At 43.4% G+C, this 21,814-nt stretch overlaps 1 protein-coding gene across 3 annotated transcripts; it reads left to right on the forward strand.

Moving 5' to 3' along the window:
- The first annotated feature begins 1,592 nt into the window (after positions 1-1,592).
- On the forward strand, positions 1,593-21,003 carry msi1b (musashi RNA binding protein 1b). Of its 3 annotated transcripts, none has more exons than XM_086313289.1 (15): positions 1,593-1,849; positions 2,153-2,193; positions 2,705-2,786; positions 2,937-3,021; positions 7,675-7,716; positions 9,013-9,105; positions 12,174-12,222; positions 12,714-12,796; positions 12,880-12,997; positions 15,597-15,677; positions 16,521-16,577; positions 16,911-16,970; positions 17,374-17,528; positions 19,113-19,158; positions 19,264-21,003. In XM_086313289.1, the coding sequence occupies exons 1-14, from the start codon at positions 1,791-1,793 to the stop codon at positions 19,152-19,154; spliced, it is 1,047 nt and encodes a 348-aa protein (XP_086169415.1). In that variant the 5' UTR covers positions 1,593-1,790; the 3' UTR covers positions 19,155-19,158; positions 19,264-21,003. The 3 variants fall into 3 exon arrangements, with proteins under 3 accessions (XP_086169415.1, XP_086169414.1, XP_086169416.1); XM_086313288.1 differs by having other exon boundaries at positions 1,595-1,849; positions 19,259-21,003; XM_086313290.1 differs by lacking the exon at positions 16,521-16,577 and having other exon boundaries at positions 1,595-1,849; positions 19,259-21,003.
- The last annotated feature ends 811 nt before the right edge of the window (positions 21,004-21,814 follow it).

A 21,814-nucleotide genomic window follows, 5' to 3' on the forward strand; every position in this document is an offset into this window, starting at 1 on the left:
TTTTAGCGACCTGTCTTATCATTTTTATGCTGATGACATTCAGCTCCATATGTCCTTTAAGCCTCATCAGCAGGATAGGCTGTCCACCCTAGTCCAGTGCTTAACCGAGGTTTCTGATTGGCTTTCAAGCAACTACCTCGTTCTAAATACTAACAAGACCGAGACCATGATCATAGCTCCTCCTGAGCTACATTCTAAAATTAGTCAGGTCCATCTGTCAAGCCAAATATTCGAAATCTTGGAGTAATATTTGGCTCTTCTCTGGGTTTTGACTCTCATGTAAAATCTTTGTCCTGTTACTATCATTTAAGAAACATATCTAAACTGCGACATATGGTTTCTTCAGCTGAACTGGAAAAACTCATTCATGCATTTCTGTCATCACGCTTAGATTACTGTAATTCCCTGTTTACTAGTTTGGATAAATCATCCCTCTCTCGCCTCCAGACAATACAAAACGCAGCAGCCAGACTACTAACTCGCTCTACCAAGCGTGTTCACATCACTCCCATCTTATATTCTTTACATTGGCTCCCAATAGAGTTTAGAATTCGCTTTAAAATTCTTGTTTTAACATACAGAGCACTGAATGGCTCTAGATTATTTATCCAAGCTTTTTATAAAATACACTGCTGCTCGTCATCTCCGCTCACAGACTCAGAGTGTGTTGGTTCCCGTACACGACTGAAGACAAAAGGGGACAGAGCCTTTCAGTCTGTTGCACCAAGGCTGTGGAACAGTTTACCACAATTACGTTTGCTTGACTCTGTGGATTCTTTTAAAAAGCAGTTAAAAACTTTTCTGTTCAAACAAGCCTTTTGTTGATCTACATATTTTATATTTTTTACATTATTTACATTTGATCTTTTACATTGTGTATAATGTCTGTTGATTGTATTGTTTATTTTAATACTTGTGTACAGCGCTTTGTGACTGTTTGTCTGTGAAAAGCGCTTAATAAATAAATTTTATTTACTTACTTACTATGGGACTTATGAGGGATTCAGAAACCTTAAATGTGCTATCTGTGGTTGTAGATACACAGTAGAGTAAATGTGTGCAAGGTTAAGAATTTGTAGCTCTTGACAAATAGTTTGAATCGAGGACTGCTTCCACTTATTTCTTGGCTAGCTTTGAGTTAGCATGCTATCTATACCGTCTGATGTTGTTTTAGCAGGATAATGCAGTTGTTTCTGTGCTGAACACAGTTTGCATTCTATCATCACACTCTTGTTCTTTCATGCAATAAAAAAAATAAAGGTAATGTCGACATCTCCCCTCCTCAAAAGCTCTAAACCACTGCACCATTTCTCTCCTCCCTGCGTAAAAACTGAAATCAGCTGATTTTAGCGCAGGAAGAAAAAGGCATGCTTGTTTGATTTTTTTTTCTTTCAATCCTTATGTTTTTGTTTGTTTGTTTGTTTTGTTTTGTTTTTTAAAGACCTAAACACTTTTCTCGGTAAAAACTGTACAGGTGCTACCCAGTCAATGCTTTTATTTTTAAAGGCGTTCCCGGAAGCGGTGGTAGTGATGGCAGCAGCTTTGACTCCGTAGCCGCGTGTCTCGGTGGTGGGATGAGAGAGAGAGAGCGTGAGTGAGAGACAACAGCGAGGACTGACTGGAGGGGGGAGGAGGAGTCTGTCCCAGCCTGCATCTGGCCCGCTCCCCTCTCTGTCACCCCGGGCCAAACCCGCCCAGCTCCTCTCACTCACTCTCCGCCTGTTTTCCCGCACGGCTCGGCCCGGACACACACACAGAGCACCCACTCACACACGGCGCGAGGACACGGAATGGAGACGGAAGGGAGCCAGAGCAGCCTGTCCACCGCGGACTCCCCGCATGACCCCTGGTAATGGAAGAAAACTTTGTTTTTTAAACTTTCTTTCGCACCTCTGATCACACATACACACACCTCTGAAACAAACCTGCTATCCTGCGAGAGGACTTCCACGCACAGCTCTCGCGTAAAATCAGAGGTGATTCTCCCTGATCATCCACCTTTAAAAAAAAAAAAAAAAAAGCTCCACGGTTAAACTTTCCAGGTCTCAACTTTGTCATTTCTGAGGTGCCGCATTAATTTCACCGGAGGTTTTTAAAAAAGAAACGATGACTGTGTCGCCTAAATAGAAATATTTTCTCTGTTTTTCCGCAGCAAAATGTTCATAGGTGGACTCAGCTGGCAAACAACACAAGGTAAATCTTTTTTTTTTTTCCAACACTAGCTCTCCTGAAATGCCACCATGTCGTTAGAAATCCTGGCGTGGATCACAGGGAGCCAAACCAAACTTATTGGAAAAGCTGTGTTTGTTACGGTGTCTGTTGGGATGAACTCAGCTTGTTTTTATTTGTTGTCTCTTTTTTTTAGTTTTGAAGTGGCAAACACGCTCAGAATGAATGCCCCCATTCACATATACCATAGTGGATTCTTATAAGCTCATTAAAGGGGTGGTGGGGAGGTGTTAAATTCTTGAGATTGGAAATGATTTGTGATTTGAATTTTCTTTTGACACGTGAACACGTTTTATGTTTTGTCACTTTTAATCTAAAAATGCAGGAAGTTTGACGAAACAAATCTCAGCAGGCAAATCACCCCCCCCCTCCCCCCAATCCCATCCCCTTTGGTTAACTTTTTGATATTAAAGTACTTATTGCTTGTTGACCACTTGTTTCCTGTGTCTTCTATCCTGCCTTGTTTGATTCCCAGAGGGTCTGAAGGAGTACTTCTGCAAGTATGGCGAGGTGAAGGAGTGTATGGTGATGCGAGATCCAGTTACTAAGCGCTCGAGGTGAGGGAGCTGTTCCCGGAGCTTGGAAGTTTGTCTGAATTTCTGCGATTTTCTCGCTCCTCGTAATGTGTCATATCAACATGTGTCAGTAATGCCTTCCCTCTCTCTCTCTCCCTCACTCCCCACCTCCCCCCACCCTGATGCCCACAGAGGGTTCGGATTCGTCACCTTTGTCGATCAGGCTGGCGTGGATAAAGTTTTGGCTCAAACCAGGCACGAGTTGGACTCCAAAACAGTGAGTTCTCTGTATTTACTTCCCACCACCGGATAATCCCATTGCTCACTGTTTGATTAGTGGATTTTCCAATAATCCGCTACAGAGGTGTAACATTGCTCCATTTTTGGTGTGTTTACGATCGTTCCACCATGTTGGTGTCGCTCGAGTCTGCCCGCCGCCACACCTTACACATGAACCTGTTCATCTCAAAGATGTTAGCGGAGACACATGGGAGGGGGGAAAAAGTGCTCTTTCTCTCCTCTCTCTCGCTCTCTTTAGACAAACAGGCAAAATGTTACCCAGTGTCAATTTCCATAGAAACAAGGGGGGGGGGGGGGGGCTGGACAGGGTTGAATTCACTGCCAATCTTTGATTTGGCCTCTAGGAAGAGGAAAGCAAGACTTTCCTTTCTGCTGTTGGTTTTTTTCCCCTTCTTCTCCTCCTGCCCCCAAGGGGTCGAATTGACCCCGAAAAAAAACTTTCTCAATGAAACGAGAAAATGCAACCTGAAACCATCAAGGTGTGAATGCGGCAACAATCAGACTCCTGTGAGCTTCCTGTTGATCACGGAAAAACTGTGAATGTAGCCTCGAGAAAGTCGCACATTCAGGCCTTTTTCACCTGTGTGAATTCTAACTTCAAATGTATTAATCGCCTGTGTTGCAGAGTGAGTGTGTGTGCGTGTGTGTGTGTGTGTGTGTGTGTCTTTGTCAGTAATGAATGTGGGCTGGCCTGGGAACAATGTGGCCCGTTGGTCGCCATAGGGACCGCTGCCCCCGCCTCTCTCCTCAGTGGGAGTGGTAATGGCTGCGGGTTAGTGACTGTATTGAAATGAGGGAAGCCTATTTCTTCTTTCCCCTCTTTTGTGCTCTGCACGATTCACCTTCTCTGGGAGATAAGTGGAGGTGTTGTAGAAGGAAATGGACGAGGAGAAAATGAAGAAGGGGAAAAAAATGGTTGTTCACTGTAGAAAGTTACAGAAATAAGACATTTCTGTTATTATGACTTCAAAAGTGACATTTTTGGAGGAGTGTGTTGGGGGTGTTTGATACAGAAGTTAAGCTGAATTCAGCTCTTCATAGTTTGTTGGTTTCCCAAGTGCCCGACTGCTATAGTGTCACTTGCAGGCACGACAGCTATGACAAGTAGCACCATCATGGTTGGACGCCACTAACTCACCATGGGGTTTGTTTCCATAGTGACCCCCCCCCCCCCTTTCTTCACAGTTGAAGAATGGCTCTGTCACAAAAGAAAGAAGATAACAATGCACATCATTTACAATCATTTCTTGGATACCAGAAATCAGACTGCGCAAACAGTTGCAGGCGCAGAGAGAAGAGGTCATGACACCGACGGTTTATCCTCCAGATAAGCAACTTATTAAATTCATCGCTGGCTCCACCGATAATGATTCCTTGTCTTTAATTTGACACCCCCCCCACTCCACCGCAGCTCGTGCATCAGCGCAGCCTCACGGGCCGTGGAAGGGCCCCTTGTGGCTGGCACTTGGGTGTCGGTGGTGTTTTGGTAGGGGTGCCGTGGCAGCCTGTGTGTGTGTGTGGTGTGGAAAGGGCTCAGTGATCAGCCACAGGGGTTGGATGGTGAGTAGAGTAGCCCTTTTAGACCGCTGCTCACCCTGCCCCCTCTCCCCTCTCTCATGCAGACAGGTTATCCTGTTAGAGAGGGAGAGAGAAAAGTTCTCCAGTGGCAACAGAAAGAATGTGCCATGCTGTGACCGACTGAACCGCTCCAGCACTGGAATTAACGCAGCTTTGCTCGGCCGCGAGGCTGAGGAGCGAATACTGTGCTGCAGAGGAATTTATTGGTACTTATTGTGTTTGAAGGACAGATGCTGTCCGGTGTTGACCAGTGTGCTGCAGCAGGCCTTACTGTGATTTATGCAACTGCTGCTCTGCTAGCTGCCCCTCTGGGTGTCCTCCCGGCTTCCCACTGTCTGTAAAGTTAGTGACGGCCGAAGCAAAAGACACCTTTTGTGGGACAAAGTGTCCATTCAGCTGCAGCTCCAAGGTGCAACTGTGGAGAGTTTTACAACAAAGTCACACAGCCTTTTAGTTCGAGTTGCATTAGGGGTTATCCTACTCCCCCCTCCTGCTTAACCATTTCCATACTGAGATGAGTGGAAAGACTGAGGTGGTGGTGGGGGCAGGATAACCCCGTCTGTGATTACTGTGACTCTCCTAACTAATAGGATTGGAGTCAACAAGCTTGAGTTGTTCCTCTGAGATGTTGAGTGCGGCCCAATCGGTGCGTTGCTTTAAGTGCGTTCCCAGCTCAGGCTGTGACAGGCAGCACACTCGGCCAACTGTTGCATAGCTGGGATGTAGCCGGTCAAAGGGGATTACCCTGATTTCATAAACCTCTCTTGGAATTACGTTCAGCTTCTTCCCTGTTACCTTGAGTCCGGTGAGGTTAGACTCCTCTCTAAACTACACCTCTGAGGCCTCACATGTATTCATGATATTTCTGTCCCATATGTTTATGTTTGTTTGTTTGTTTTTTAAATATAAAAATCTCACGAGTGAATGTTTTTTAAATTAAAGCCGTCCCCCACCCAAAAAAACCCAACAAAACAAATTTTGTTTAGAGTCGTTAATCATTGAGAACAAGATGCCCCAGCCTCATAAAAGTCCAGTCAGTATGTATGTGCATTGGGAATTTCCCAGTAAAGTTCACTTCTTGCATGTAAGGTCAGTTTTTAAGTAAGTAGAAAGAAACGTTCAGCAGGTGAAAGCGAAGCTGGTCTCCTGTGTCACACTCTGAACACCTGAGGCAACGGGATGAGTCCGATAAACACGGCCACTTCATGTGCTTAATGTTCACAATTTCCTCACCACGGATGTGCCGTGTGCTGCCATGTGTTTGATTTTGTGTGTTTGTGTGTGTGTGTGTGTGTGTGTGTCTTGTTTGTTTGAATGTACACAGGAGTTTTGGACATCGGGAGGGTTGGTGACCGGAGGTGACTATCAGAGTAGTCTAGCCACCATAGAAACTAAACAGTAGACTCTGCATCTGATCCTCCAGTGTTAGCCTATAGTCTTCTCACTCTGCTCTCTAGAAAGAAAGTGAAATAAATAAATAAGAGACAGAAACTTGCGTTGGTGATGTCGACTCTCATTAGAAAACTCTGGTAAATGCACACGGTTTACCATAGAGGCTCTAGCTCTCTACTGTAGTTCAACTCTACCCTCTCATGGTTACGGACTAATCTTAGCGCTGTACTGTCTCACCATCTGTTAGTGTAACAGCAGTACAGTGTGGCGTAGTCTAGTTGTTCTCTAGCTCTATTAGACCGTATAGACTAATATAGAGGTCTCAAATTCCAATTTTACAGCCTGTCTATGATTGCATCTTCATGGTGTGGTTTGGCTCTCTCTCCAATCTTAACCTTGGTGACATTCGGGGGGTTAGTCCACATCAGTTTGGGTTTTTTTGTTGTTGTTGGTTTTTTGGGGTTGTATTAATCTGAAATGAGTTACTCAGTTAAAAAAAAGCACTTTTATTTTTCTGGAAGTAAAGATGACGGACTGCAGGGCAGACCAGCCAGACCACCTAAAGATCACACAGGTCGAATGGTTTCTATTGTTGTCATCGCTTGCGTCACAAGCAGGCCAAAATCGAACGAACAGACTTGGTGTGTCCGCTGTCAGCGCGATGTGATTGACAGCTCTTTGTCTTCCTCTCCTTCCTCGTTTTCTCCCGCTGTCTTTCTGACACACTTGACCTCCGTCTCCGGCTCTCCTTCCTCGCCGAGGTGAGGTGTGTTTGTGATTGTGGTGTCCGTGTGAGATTCCAGGAGATCACATGTCACATGGTGGTGACGAGAGAGGCCTGGGGTTCGCCGGACATTCCCAGGCATTCCACCTGCGCGAGCACGCTCACACACACACACACGCGCGCACACACACACACACACACACACACGCGCGCACATGCACGGAAATTTACACGATCGATCAAGCCAGAGATGCATGTGCCTGCACCACACAGGCAAATCCATGCAAAATAAAAAAAACACAAACTAGTAGCACACCCTCGCACACGCTGCACACTCACTGACAATGTGTGGCTTAAGCAGAAGAATGTAGAGCACGCACTCGCTTCGATTCAGTCGGCCTTTTCAGGCAGAGTTTTTTCCCGTTTTGTCTTGGTTGATGGAAAATGATCAACAATTTGTAAGTACTTTATTAAGAGACGCTCGCTGGAGTCTGGTACAGATTATTATACACTTGATCGTGCTGGAGGTGTGGCCAAAATAAGACGCAATCACTACATCAGTGTTGATACACGTAAACACGCACACTGGCATCACACACCTGGAAGACTCGACGCTTGAGTGGCCAAAGTCTGCATTCGGATTTCTGATTTAAAGAGAAATCTGTAGATTTTTCGTTGTGGTGTCGTCACGTTTTCTAGTACAGCGAGGCCCAAGTTTGATGTGAAAAACAGGTTTTTTAGACATCAGTGTTGTGTGGTATTAGTGAACACGTGCGCTAGGCATGACAGGATAACCTGGATGTGTTGTACCTTCTCTGCTGACTTGCTAAAGAATGAAAGATGAGGGTCTGATATCAGAATACACCAGGGCAAGGCGGCGGGTTATAGCAGCGCATCACTAACCAGGTCCTCTTTTCTCTATATCCTTTGTTTTAGATCGATCCAAAGGTCGCATTTCCTCGCAGAGCCCAGCCCAAGGTGAGTCGAGCGGCCTCCTCGCGCGTGTTTTCTGTCACGTATCTGGGACAGTGCCTCATAATGCTGATGTGAGCACAGGTTAACAAAACCTTTTAGACCCTCACCTGAATGTCGGTGTTACATTTCAAAGCAATGATGTTCATGTAAGTCAAATCAGAGCCAAGCGGAGCCTTATAATAATGAACAAAACAACTGTTTTCCTTTTGTTTGATGTACAATTTGTAGCTGTGCTTTGACAAATAGCTGGAATTTCAGTTTTACTGATCTTTTTCTTTTTAAAAATTTGCATTTACTGTTGTACTCCAAAGTCCCACCCTGACTTAAGTTGGTGTCCAGCGCTGTTCGAATGATTAGTCTAATTAATCAGTTAGTCGAAGTATATAAAATGAGTCGGCAATTCTGGCAATCAATTAGTTGTTTTAGGTCTTTAAAAAAAAAAAAGGACCCAAAATTTGACGAGTCCAATCTCTGAATGTTTGATGGCTCAGTTTAGTAAAAAAAAAAAGTGGTTTTCCTTTTGGACTGCTGGGACAGATTAAAAACAGCAACAACACTGCCCATGTTTGTATTTTAGTGAGTCATTTGTAGTGTTATAGTTACAGAAATTGAACATTGAACAACAGTTTATTCTTTTGGTTTTCTCTCACTGACTGCTAAGAATAAATTTTATATATTCACTAATGGAAAGCCAGCAATACGTCATACAGCATCACTCACTCACTTCGCTCACTGGCATCAGACAAACTGCGAGGAAGTGAAACAAAAAAGCCCAAATAAATAATAACAGGTGTCCAATGCTTCCTGTGCACACGATTGGAGGAACGCAGGAAGTCCTGCTTTTTATTAAAAGATTTTGTGAATTGCTGGTCAGCGAATAACACACGAGAAGCCGAATCCTTAGCATGTGAATCTTTTAAAATCAGGGCTTTTTATTGTTTTGTTTTTTTTAAATCTTCACAGCTTGAGGACATCAAACTTAGAGGAGCAAAGTCATTCACAGCCTTTAAAACAGAGTGTTGCATTCTTGCTTAGTGTCATTACGGCTAGTCAGTCAGACACTTTCACATGTGGCCTGTGCTCTTGTAAAACCTGGCAGCAGTTTGTATTGTGTACTTAAACGGCCTAAAGAAAACATGTGGATGATAATTCTACCATTACACTTAATGACTTCATATGATCAGCTTTAGTGACACAGCTTTATAATCAAATGTAGCTCTCACTGAACTCCATGTGCATGCATTTCTAATGAAACTGGTTCATGAGTGCTGCCCTTTCTTTCCTCCTTCTTTTGTCCAGTTGGTCACTCGAACCAAGAAAATCTTTGTGGGAGGCCTGTCGGTGAACACGACTATCGAGGACGTCAAGCAGTACTTTGACCAGTTTGGGAAGGTGAGTGGTGGGTCCACGCGGTTTGGAATGAAACCAGCCAGTCCTTACGGACTTGCATAAGTTTGCCGGTGCAGAAACAAATCAGCAGCTCAGAAAAGCCGTAGTACCACATCCCACAAGCTCGGCAGGTTCAGATTCACAGCACATTCTCGGAGAAAAACTTCACTTTGAATCAAGCGACTTGACTGGGAGTGAAGGAGTTACTGGGGAGGAGGGCGAGAAAAAAAAGGCTCGACGAGGACAGAAAAAAATAACGAGGCTAGGAGGCTCTGGGAGCAGCAGGCGAAGTTTAGGGGGACTGGAAGACGGAGCGAGGGGTGGGGGGAGGAGGTTGTGTGAGGAAGGGGGAGAAAAGTTTTGTAGTGAGTGTGCGGTGATGGAGAGGAAGGAGGAGGGATTATCAGAATCTGAATTAATCTGATGTAACAGCTGCTCCTACCCACAACCCCCTCCTGGCCCGTTACCGTGGTGACCCGGCTTGTCCATTGTCCCCAAGTAATTCTGCGGGTAAGGGGGTTTTGTTCTGCGGGAGGAGGGATGAGGCGGCGTTAGCATAAGTGTGTTGGTTGTGGAGAGTGGGGGGGGGTCCAACTCACGAGTTTGGGAGCAATAAATAGAAGTTGAGTTGTTGTAAAAAAGCTTGTAAACTTGGCGCTCTTCCTTCAGTTTCTTACGTCGGTGTTTTTAAAAATTAGGTTTGAAAACTTTTTTTTTTTTAAAGATGTTTTGTGTTTTGCAAGATTCTGAAAGGCGTGGGGGCCGAAAAATAGACCGTGGGCTGACAAAGGCATCGTCAAGGGAGGGAGGGCCTTACTGAGGGAGGTTTGCAGAGGGGTAAGAGAGGGAACTGGGTCAAAATGGGGTATGTGTGAGTGCTGATCGGTGGTGGTGGCGGGGGGGGGACCATTATACTGCTGTATAAAGCTGGGCAAATATTTTGCTAGTTTGTTCTGAAGTTATCTGCATACTGGTGGTTTCTGGATTAATTACAATCCAGTGTGTCTTCTGATATGAAACTGACCGCATGTAATACGTGTGGTTTACATTCACACACTCAGTTCTTTCAGTTTTTCGGGGATCTTGTGCAAAGTTATCATTCAGACTTTTTTGTCCAGCAGATTTCAGTCTGCACCTCAAGCCCTTTAAAATGTTTTAAAAGCAAAGATGCAAAGACTCGGTCTGAGGTGCTGCGTTTCTGACCGCGCGTTGCTTCATTTCCAGTGCCGAAAGGTTTGGCCTCGAGTTCCTCTGTTGCTCCCTCCTCAATCATAGCGTCTAGATGAATTTTTGCCGAGAGATATATCCAGGGATGGACGGTGAAATGCAGGCTTCAGCCATCCATGGAAGTTCCTGATTAGACTGCCTCACTGGACCTTTTGTGTCCCGTCCTGGTGAGGACAAAGGAGTGCGGAGAGGGATGGGCAGGGGATAACAGGGAAGATGAGAGGTGGGGGGGAAGGATGAGGGGGAATATTGTTTGGCAGTACTCTGTGAAAATGCTCAGTGTTTGAAATATTGTGCAGTTAATTCTGTTCCCGCCATTAAATATTGTTTTGATCTTCTTCATAGCATCCCAAAGGCCGACATGTGCGGTTTGAGCCCACGTCGGGTTTCTGTTTGCTTTAGTCTGATCATCAATCACTTGCGCCAGTCTGCACGCCGACCCTTTCCTCTGCTTGACTTTGTAGTAACTTTGGGCCGTTTCTCCCACTGGTGTCCAGAATAAAGGCTGTTTTTTTTTTTTTTTTTGTGCAGAGATGGAGACTTGTAGGCAGTGAGTAAATGTCAGGCTGGAAGTAAGCAGTGACTTGAGAGGCACACTGACACTCCTCACTCACCTTTGACCTTTCTGTAGGCAAATTGCCCTTGTGGGTTCTCACACACACATACACAGACACTGGGCAAGGACTGACACTCCAATGTCACTATGACAAATTACTCTGTGGACTGTCTCCAGTAAACTTATTATAGACCGAGAGCACAGATTTACTTACCAAATGTTTTTGTGGAGCTCTGAAGTATAAACATGTCAGAAGAGACTAAAAGCGAGAGAAATAAAAGCAGAGACTGAGCTAAAGAGTAGGTCAACTTTGACAAAAGAAGCTGTGTGTGTGTGTGTGTGTGTGTGTGTGTGTGTGTGTGTGTGTGTGTGTGTGTGTGTGTGTGTGTGTGTGTGTGTGTGTGTGTGTGTGTGTGTGTGTGTGTCGAACAGACACCTGTGTCTTTGCTCTATAAAGGGAGGCCGGGCCAGAGGGAGAGGTCAAAGGGAGAAGAGGAGGAGGAATTATGGCTGACTGTGCCAACAAACAAAGCCTCCAGGCCTCTTTGTTCTCCCTCTCCCTCTCCCTTTGTCTCCTCTTTTTCCTCCCTTTCCACTTTGACCCACTCTTTTTTCCTTTTTTCCCCTTTCTCCCTCTTACAGGACTCTCTGTGCTCTCTTTCACCACATCTCCACCTGTCGCTATTCCTCTCACTATCAGCTCTCCCCTCTCATCGAGTCGCCACCTGCCCGATGGATTCACCTTTCTGCTTGTGACTCGCTACTTTTTCGTGTGTGTGTGTGTGTCAGTGTTTCTCTCTTTGCAGTGCTCTTTGTGTCATTGGCACTCTCCCATCATTCATAAGGCATATTTGATGTTGGGCTTGAACTTTCCTTTCTTTTTCTTTTTCCCCCTTTTTTTTCTTATAAGGACTTTTTGTACAGTTGCCATGGTTATATCAAACTCTGGAGGGGGTCAGAGGGTGGGTGGTTTATTAGCTCTCTGTAAGAAGGAGCTAACGCAGCTTCCAACTTTTTGTATCGCCTGTTATGTACGTGAGCTTGTTGTGGAGTTTTTCAACATATCTTCCTGTTTTTGCCCCCTCGGCCTCCTCTTTGTAACCTGTCGCTCGTCTGCAGCCCTCCCTCTGCCTCCCCCCTCCCCTCCTCCCGCTTTCTGTCCATCTGTTGCTGAGCCTCCCTGCAGAACTTGAGAAGGGCTGAGGTCAGGCAATATGCCGCGTGGTGAGAGAGAGAAAGAGAGAGAGAGAGCTCTGAGTAAAAAACTGTGTTGTTTGTCTCCCCTCAGGTCGACGATGCCATGCTCATGTTCGACAAGACCACCAACAGACACAGAGGTGAGATGGACTGACCCCGCCTTCCCTCAACTCTTCCTCGTTTTTTTCCTCTACTGTTCCCCCACCCATTTCTGGTTGTCTATTGATCCCTCTCCAACCCCTCCACACCCCCCATCGTCCTCCTTCCTGTGGGCTGAGCTGCAAGGAGACGAACGGGGCTAGTCTAATTAGCCAGTCCGTTAATCGGGATCAGGATAAAGCCTCCTTAAGCACCTCCTCCCCACCCTGGGATTGATCGATTATGACAGCCTACCAGCTTTGCCCGGGCCTTCTGGCCAGGAAGGGAGGGAGGGAAGGAAGGATGAGTGCAGAAAAAGGAGCATTGAAAGAAGGAGGGGGGCAATGTGTTAAGCGGCTATTACACCACTAATTACTCCACACTATTTAGCTGTACTACTGTACAGAAAGGCCTATTGTCTAGTTCCAGCGTGTTGTGTGAATTATTACGATCTACTGTTTTTTAACTTACAAACTTGCCTTCTGCTCGTCAGGATTCGGCTTTGTAACATTTGAGAATGAAGACGTGGTGGAGAAAGTGTGCGAGATCCACTTCCACGAGATCAACAATAAAATGGTACGAGGGCTCGATTTGCCACTCTTGCATCAGCACAACATAGAAACTAAGGTGTGATCATTCTCCTCTCTTCTGGAAAACAGGTGGAGTGCAAGAAAGCGCAGCCCAAGGAGGTGATGTCCCCCACCGGCTCGGCCAGGGGGCGCTCTCGGGTGATGCCGTATGGGATGGACGCCTTCATGCTGGGCATCGGTATGCTGGGTAAGTTGGCATCGATCAGGACAGGAAGGATGTGGCGGCGCACATGAACCCAACGGTAACTGCTCCAGCATTAAAGGCCCAGCTTCCTCAAAGGTCACGCGGCGCCTCGCTGGGAGAAGGCTGACCACTGCAGCCGGCTGCTCGCTTCAGCTTATAACTCTCCCCCAAGCAGCTCATAAAAGCTGTGACCTCTGTGGCGCTTTAATACATGTGTTAACTTTACATATTAAAGCTTGAATACCACACTTGTGTACAGTTTAGAAAGTCACAGGGGGTACAGTAAAGGAGCGCAATAACGTGGCTGAAATACACTTATATTTATGCAACCAAATAGCACCTTTTAATCCCTTCTTTTAAAAACTGTTTCCTCTGATTTGTAGCACCTGTAGTCACGTTTTTGTGGACTGGAGCTAAAGCCAGCATCCCTGTAACTTCACCAGCTGGGGTGGATCCTCACACAGCTAAAGACAATATTTTCCAGTGGTTTTTCCAGTCGATCCTTGGGTTGTAAAATGAGTGAAATGGCCCTTTGAAAAAAAAGGTCTCAAATAGGGCTGAACGATTATGGAAAATAATCTAATTGCGATTTTTTGCCCCAATATTGCGATTGCGATGCGATATGCGATTATTTTTTAAGGTATTTGTCTTCTGTATTATTAAACAAAGACAAGCAATACATCATATAGTATGGCCAATACTATATTACATTAATTTTAAACTGTTCTTTCCTGGAAGACAGACCTCTGTTATGATGACATGAGGTGATGCATGAATTGATGACTGACATTTTTATTTAACTTCTTCAATCACAACAGTATATTTGAACATACACAATAGTTTATTTTTAGCTTACAAACATCTGAGCATAAAGTGCTGACAAGGAACCCTGGTGTAAACATTAAAATGAAAGTCAGTACAATGTGCAGATTGCAGAAATATACATAAACAAAATCAGTGGCTTTACCACACTCAGTTTTTCGACATCTGTGAACTACTAGACAGTCATTCAATTAAAAAATAATATTAAATAAATAAAACTAATAAATAAAAAATACACACAGCTTACTGATCTCTGCAGTCAGTAACATTACACATAAAGTGCAAACATAATAGCAATTGTATAAACACACACACAAACACGCCTTTAAAATTTAAAGGCGTGAAATTGGACGGTCTAGTTCTGATTAGCGTCACCGCTGTCTCGGTGGAGTTTAATAAACTCGGCCGCCTGCTTCTTGCTATCTAAAATATAACCAGACACTGGTGTAAATTCTCGACTGTCTCATACTTCTGTTTAATAAGTTTTCTGTTTGACGTTTAGTCAGCTGTGTGAAAACCAAGGAGGAACCCACCCGGGGGATTAATAAAGTTTTATTTTATCTAATCTAATAACTTTAATCTCAGCCAAACCGATTTACTCACGAACAAACAAAACACTGAAAAAAGCCCAACAATAACATTTTTAGGTTGTCTAAGTGACTTATATATTACGTTTAACCCGAGCAGCGAAACTCCGCGGTGATCTGAAAATGATGTGCCGGGAGTTGTGCCGTTCTCGGCCGCATCAGTAACCCTCGAGCTCCCGGCTAGCTGTCGAGCTGGTGGGTAGCAGATGCCTCTGAAAACGTCGAAGCACTTTTGCAAATATGGGATATCTTGATAAACCGAGCAGATATTTGATGTTTACACAACTACTTTCTCGCCTGAAAATATGTTAAAAGTTTATTTTGTGACCCAGAAAGATTAGTATGAGTAATTTTAAAACTTAGTAGCGGCCGCCATTGCTGGAAACTGGAGTTTGGCTGGGCCGCGCTATGAATTCTGGGATATGGTAGTAATTTGGACAGCCTTCGGCGCGTCGCTGTGACGTAATCGGTCTACAAATGCGGCCTCAGGAGGATGCAGCCCATGAATTGTATAATATAATCGCAGCCTTTGCGGTTAGAAAATTGCACTTGATCATGTCGCGATATTATCGCAAATGCGATATATCGTTCAGCCCTAGTCTCAAACCTCCATTACTGTGAACATTATCCTCTACAATACACCCTTTACCCTTGTACTGACAACCACGCTGGTGCTACCACCTGCTGTTCAATCTGAGAACTACTTTCTTCAGTTTCAGTTCTTTAATTATCCAGTGCATAGAAAGGATTTGGTGGCAAATTCTTTCTCTGAGGTGAGGATTTAAAAAAATGTTTACATTACTTTTGTTATCCTGTTGCGCTAATGCTGGGTAACATTATTGTTATTCCCCTGAATGTTCTCCTGAGGTAGGTTCTTCAGGTGTCAGCTTGCATTACAAAGAAATTCCCTGAGTAATGAGCACCGCTGAGAGTGTAAGTGAAGACAATGACAGAAATCCGCCCAGTCCCGTCCTTGCGAGGAAATCCAGATCACAGGTGTAGGATATCACACACCTGCATGTCACGGATTGTACAAAGCTTCACTGTTAGGGGGCAGCAAAACAGCACACACGCATGCATTCCTGTTTATCTATTTCATGTTCAGTATTTCACCACATGTGTAATTGTCCTCACTCGGGATACATCCCATGTACGCCTCAGTTCGCATATTAACGCCAGTTTTCTTCCCACAGGTTATCCAGGCTTTCAGACTGCCACCTACACCAGTCGGAGCTATGCTGGCATCACTCCTGGATACACCTACCAGTTTCCTGGTAATCGCAATATACTTTATGCTCCTTGTACCCTAAGGACTATTCTTTTTAAAATCCTATTTCTGGGAATAAAGATACAGCCATCTTTAGTCGATGTGCATCCTTTGGAAGTGCCTGGTGCCCACTAAAACGACTCTTTCTAAGACTGTGGCTCAGGGTCATGTTTAATAAAACAAAGAATGGACACATCAGGTAAATAATCCGAACTGATTTGCACAGTTTGCTCCCAGCAGCCTTCTGCTGGAGGGAATTTCACACAAAGGTCCCAGTTTGTGTGAAATCGCACGTTCCACAGGATGTATTGAATAATGAGGTGGAGTGTTGTGTCAGTGAGTCAACTGAATGAAGTCAGTAGCTGGAGTAGTGTCACGTTGAACAGCCAGTAGACACACTGTCACAAATACAAACATGTTTCCATGGAAGCATATAAAACACAGTGAGTGCAAATGGCTGCTTGTAAATATCAGGGAGTGGAATTGCATCTGCTTTGCTTGAGTGTGTGTGTGCATGCATGCTAGCATGACATTGAACTTTAGTGATGTGGAAACGATTCCAGTAAAAGAAAATGCGACGCTTTCTTCTGAATGATTTGAAATGATCAGCCTGGACGACCAAACTGTAACTCTTGCTCTATTGTTTTGCTGTCTCAGCAGGATGACTGTGTGTCATTTAACTCCACTTCTTAGACTGTAAAACATCTTTCCGTCCTTTAAGTACACGCACCTGCCCTGTGCGTGTACTTCCTCTCACCTGTGATTTGCCCCTCCCCTTGGCTTTGTGTGTGTTGTCCTTGCTGGCAGTGGTGGTGTGTGTCTCAACAGCACTCTGATGTTTCTGTTTTAGAGTTCCACTTAGAGAGGACTCCCCTTCTGACTTCACCCCACCCCCCTGAGCTCACAGGTCAGTCAGTCCCTCCTCTGGACTTTACAAGCAGCACGTTGTCAGTCTGCTACACGCCCACAATAGCACCAACACATGATCACTCTTTGGTTTGCATGTTTGTGTTTGTCGGTCCTCCTTGGTTTCTAGCTGTAGGCTGATTGCTGACAGTAATGGGGGAAGAAGTAGGTGTTTGGTTTAAAGGGCTCCTCTGGTGACCTCAATGGACCCTGTTTTAAGTTAAATGATCCTAGAATCTGCAGTTCTTTATTGAAAGTTGTTAGCTTCCTTTTACATCTAACATTTGCTCTATCATATGTTTTAACTTAATCTTTTCTTCTCTGCCTTTTTTAGCCATTCCTCTCACGGCATATGGACCAATGGCAGCTGCGGCAGCAGCGGCAGTAGTCAGAGGTACCAAATGACATTAAACACAACATCCATCATCTGGTCAAAATACTATTCTCACCATCCTCAGCTGCACTTATCATCAATTTGAAAAAATATCAGCAATCAAATTATTATCAAGTTTTAGTCTAAACTGCAAGTGTCAGTGTGGGCATAAGTGGTGAATCACCTGATTGTTAATGCTAATCAATGAACCGTGCTGCTAGTGTGTCTAAAAATGAGATTTTTCTCATCCAGTGTGAGACAGAGAAATTACTTTCTCTCCCTGCAGGTTAGAAGATTTACATTTTAATCTGTGTTAAGTCCTCTTCATTAATCCAACCTCTGCTCGCTTAACCTTGGCACTAAAATGATAGTTGAGACAGGTTGATGTCTCCGTTATTGTGACGTCATTATTTTTTACTTTCAGGCTCCACCCCGTCTCGTTCTGCTGGATTTTTAGGTACAAGCAGCCCAGGTCCGATGGCAGACCTTTATGGAACAGCCAGTCAGGAATCGGCCGTCAGCAGTTACCTCAGCGCTGCAAGCCCTGCACCAAGCACTGGATTCAGCCATAGTCTGGGGGTAAGTTACTGTTGCCATTAATTATGTGTTCCAGTTTTTGATTTGAGTCGTGTCTGACCCTTAGTATCACTAAAGCTGTAACTTCTGTCTGTTACATCAAGTCTGTTGGTCCTCATTTAAAAAAAAAAAAAAAAAAAATCACATTTAAGCTAATTTCCCGGTGAAGGCAGGTAGCATCTGCAACGCTTACTTTAACACTGGTACATCACTGCATTATCCTACAGTTTGTCTTCTAATATTTTAATTATCATAATAATTTAGGCTGAGATATTATGTAAAAGGTCAATATCACACTCTTGTCTGTCCATTAAATACAGAAACTGTATATAGAAGATGGGCATAGCATCCGTGTCTAAAAACCGGTTCATCTGACTGATTTATCTGCGGGCCAGTATTGTTGGCCAATATTAGCTATTTGCTAATTTATCTGTATCTGCATTAATGGCTGATAAATGAGTTGTGTGGTTGCATAGTCTGGCCACCAGAGAGAAATGCAAATTTCCTTTATGTAATACGCATTTGGGACCCCACAAATACAACAACCAGCTGATCCAAGAAGAGTCGGGCAGGGCGCATAACAAATGCTAGGTTATTCTGTTTGGGTTTTGTGTATCCAAGAGGGAGAAAATGGTCTCTACATCCTGATATAAGTGGCACAGTGGTTAGCGGTTAGCTGTTGCCACACAGCAAGAAATCCACAACAAAAATAACATCTTGATATCGGTCTTAAAAGTCCAATATTGGCCCCGCTCTACTGAAGTCAATGTGCAAGTGCCTTAAATCCACATTCCCAGTAAAAGCAAGCAGAGCATGACTCCTGTGTCACTTTAGTGTATATTTTGCTTTTGCTGTAAGTTAATTTAGTGAATTATGATCAGGGTCAGAAACGAGTGTAAAGCAGGCTCCACTCATTAACTAATGATTTGCGATTGACAACCTTTTACCCAAAGCTAAGTCTGTCATGGCTAAAAGGTTCATCTTGAGGCTTAAAAGTGGTACTAATGAGTGACATCATGGATGCTGCTTCCATCTTTTGTATACAGTCTATAAGGCTGTATATATCACCATGCTAGCTTAGCTTGAGACTGGAAACAGTACTTCTAAACAGCAATTCACATTAAAAATGTTATTTTTTTTTATACAAAAGTGTTTTTTAAACCGTTTTCATTGAAGCAATCAAAAATAGTTTAGACATGCTGGTTAGCGATGGTGGTTTCTGGTTTTAGTCTTTGTGCTAAGCTAACTGTGGGAATTGCTTCCTGTTGAATGGACAGATGCAGGAGTGGTATTATCTGATCTTATTTGCCATTGCGAGAATGCAAATAAGTGCTTTTCTTAAAATGTTGAGTGATTAAATGAACTTGTTGAGTGAACATCACAAGAATAAACATTAGAAGCAGATTCAGCAACTCTACAATTTGGTGTTTAAAAAAAATTAATCTGGCCCTCATTTAACAGCTTATTTTGGTGTGTGTACATTTCCAACTCCAGTTATTACCACCTTTAGCCCAAGATGGCAAAAGTAGTCAGCGTAGCTCTTAGGCTATATGAAATCATACTGACCTTGCATGCTTGCTCCCACAGGGCCCTTTGATTGCCACGGCCTTCACTAACGGGTATCACTGAGAGTGTGAGTCAGTCCTCCTGCTAGCTGTCATCCTTTAAGTGTAACACATACGAGTGCTTCGTGCTGCCTAACCTGTGAGTAATCCCGCCGGTTTGTGTGTCAGTGCAGAGCTGTAGACTGAGAGCTGGAAGGAGTTGAAGCTGCTTTGGAGCTGATCTGGCCTGTCTCTGTCCAGTCCACGTCTCCGGCTGGGGTGGCCTAACCTGTAGCCAACCTGCCCTGGTGTCAGCTACATCCAGTTGACTCTACAGACACCACACTAAACTCCACCACAATTTTTTTTTTTTTTTGGGGGGGGGGGGACTTAAAAGAAAAAAAAAAACCTTCTCAAAAGGAGCAAAAACGTTTATCACTACATGTAATAGCAACACATTCAGATGCTGTATTTCTTTGTGTTTTTCCTCTGATATGTTTTTGTGATGGCTGTGTTATTTCATGATCTGTTTTGGCTGTGATTCATTGGTTCCTTTGACCTCTTTAATCTGATCTCTCTGAGATGGGAGGAGTTTAATCTCCAGGTGATGGCTGTTTGAAGGTCAGGAGATGTAAAATGTACTGGAAAGCTGTATATTTGTCACTAGTTCATACTGAATTTTAACATTGGGGATTAATACTTTTTCTCAAATGTGTCACAAAGTGTATATCTTGGTAGTTTTTTTTTTGTTTTGTTTTTTAACAATGACTCGTTACTAATAATGGTCAGACGACAAAGGTCATTAGTCTCTGTTACGTAATAGGCCTTCATGAGGTGTACAATTTTGTAAAATTTTGTAAATACGGCTGGTTAGCGGGTGAGAGGGTTCTGCAAAATTTGCGTCAGGGAGGCGGGAGCGTTTTGGCGAAATGGTACGATCTCTTTTATCAATCTTGACTGATAGTTTCACATGAAGGTCGAGAACATTTCAGTTTGTCTGTCTGTTACTGTATTTCTCTCCAGGCGTTTATAAATGATGCGTCACGTGAGTCTTACGACATTGAGGAGCAGCGTCAGAGTTTTACTTGAGCGGGTGAGGGGCTGCGTACTGAGCGACACTTGCTACTGTTCGGAGACGAGGGGTGTGGAAGCACTCCTGTTGGGAGAGGAAAAACACGACTTCTTACTTTATCATATTGTTGTTTTAACTGTGATTTTTAAATACGTGATGATTGTGAGGGCAAATGAAGGACTGTTACGATGGAGCAGTCGTGCACAGTTTGCGTTCTGACTGATTTCCTCTGCAAGATGAGTTGATATTTGTGTGTCATTTGGTCTTATTCACATTGGTTTCCAATGTGCCATGTTTTGTTTTGTTTTGTTTTTTTGTTGTTGTTTTTTTTTTTGGGGGGGGGTACCTCTGCTGCAAATGTGAAATTTTAATCTGACCCTTTTTTTTTAATTATTATTATTATTACATTAACATTGATATAAAAGTGTGGGTGGTTGAACCTTTTAGAAAGGTGGGGTCTTATTAACTCTTGTTTACCTGTCATACCCACCCCACAGCCATCCATCGCTGCATATCCACTGGAGGTCACAGACTGGAGCAATGTGACTTATTTCTTTTGTTTTGTTTTTAGACCAAAACACTTATTTTCAGAGCTACTAGGATTTTGCACTGGCCGGACACGATAAAATAAAAAAGCACTCCCCATCTACAAAATACCAGGTTTTTAAACATTTTGATACACTCGCTCTGTCTGCTGCGAGCTACCATGGTATTTCAAACTCTGATGCTGATTTCACTGCATTATAACAATCTTGTCAACACTGTAACATTTTCTGATTTTCATTTTTCTCGTGTTTATTCCTTTGGAGGAAAGCAAAACTTTTTAACTTTTATTCCTAATAAATTATTTTAAAACATTCCACTTTTTTGTGTCCTGTTTGAGTTTTTCTTGATTTCCTACACAGACTTGCTTTTTTTCATTTAAAACTACTATTTCTAAGGAAAATGATCTTGTATTTCTAGCTCCATTTATTGGCTTGATTTGGCACAAATACATGACAGCAGATGGCCTTTGCTGAGTAAAATTAGTGCGTCTTAACATTTGTCCAGAATTATCATTTGTAATAAACTTCAGTACAAAACAATAAGTAAAAATAAGCCTTTTATAAAATTACTCAATTTTTAAAAAACAAACAAACCCCAATGTTATGTGTAATTCTAGTTTCTTTACTATGATATGCTCTAAAGGAGAACCAGCTTTACTCCACGTTGCTTTAAATTTGCACAAAATCCATAAAAACAGCATTGTGCAAAAGTCTTGAGCCACACATTTCTTTATATGTTATTGGGAATGTAAGAATTAGATGCAGTGATGTATTGAAATGTGCAAACATAAAAGGAACAAAAGTACATAAACGGAGTTTGTAGGATCCCAACAAGCTTAAAAATGAATATTTGGTATGACTACCTTTATTCTTCAACACAGTCTAAACTATCTGAGGCAGATGTCTTCTAATTTCTTGAAGTAGTCTTCAGGAATAGTTGTCCAGGCTTCTTGGAGGACATTCAAAGCTCTTCTGCTGTTTGTTCTGTTCTCTGTCAAGACAATCCCACGCTGCTTCAATAATGTTGAGGTCCGGGCTCTGAGAAGGAGAATCCATCAGTGACAAGAATTTTATCCTCCACTTAACCACTTTCCGCTGAATTTTTTAAGGACACACTGCACACCATGC

This window comes from Aulonocara sp. 'chitande type north' Nkhata Bay, linkage group LG12 (genome assembly GCF_057382095.1).
Source record: "Aulonocara sp. 'chitande type north' Nkhata Bay isolate Kocher_YH1m ecotype deep benthic linkage group LG12, A_spYH_male_GT1.1, whole genome shotgun sequence".
Classification (NCBI taxonomy): Eukaryota; Metazoa; Chordata; class Actinopteri; order Cichliformes; family Cichlidae; genus Aulonocara; species Aulonocara sp. 'chitande type north' Nkhata Bay.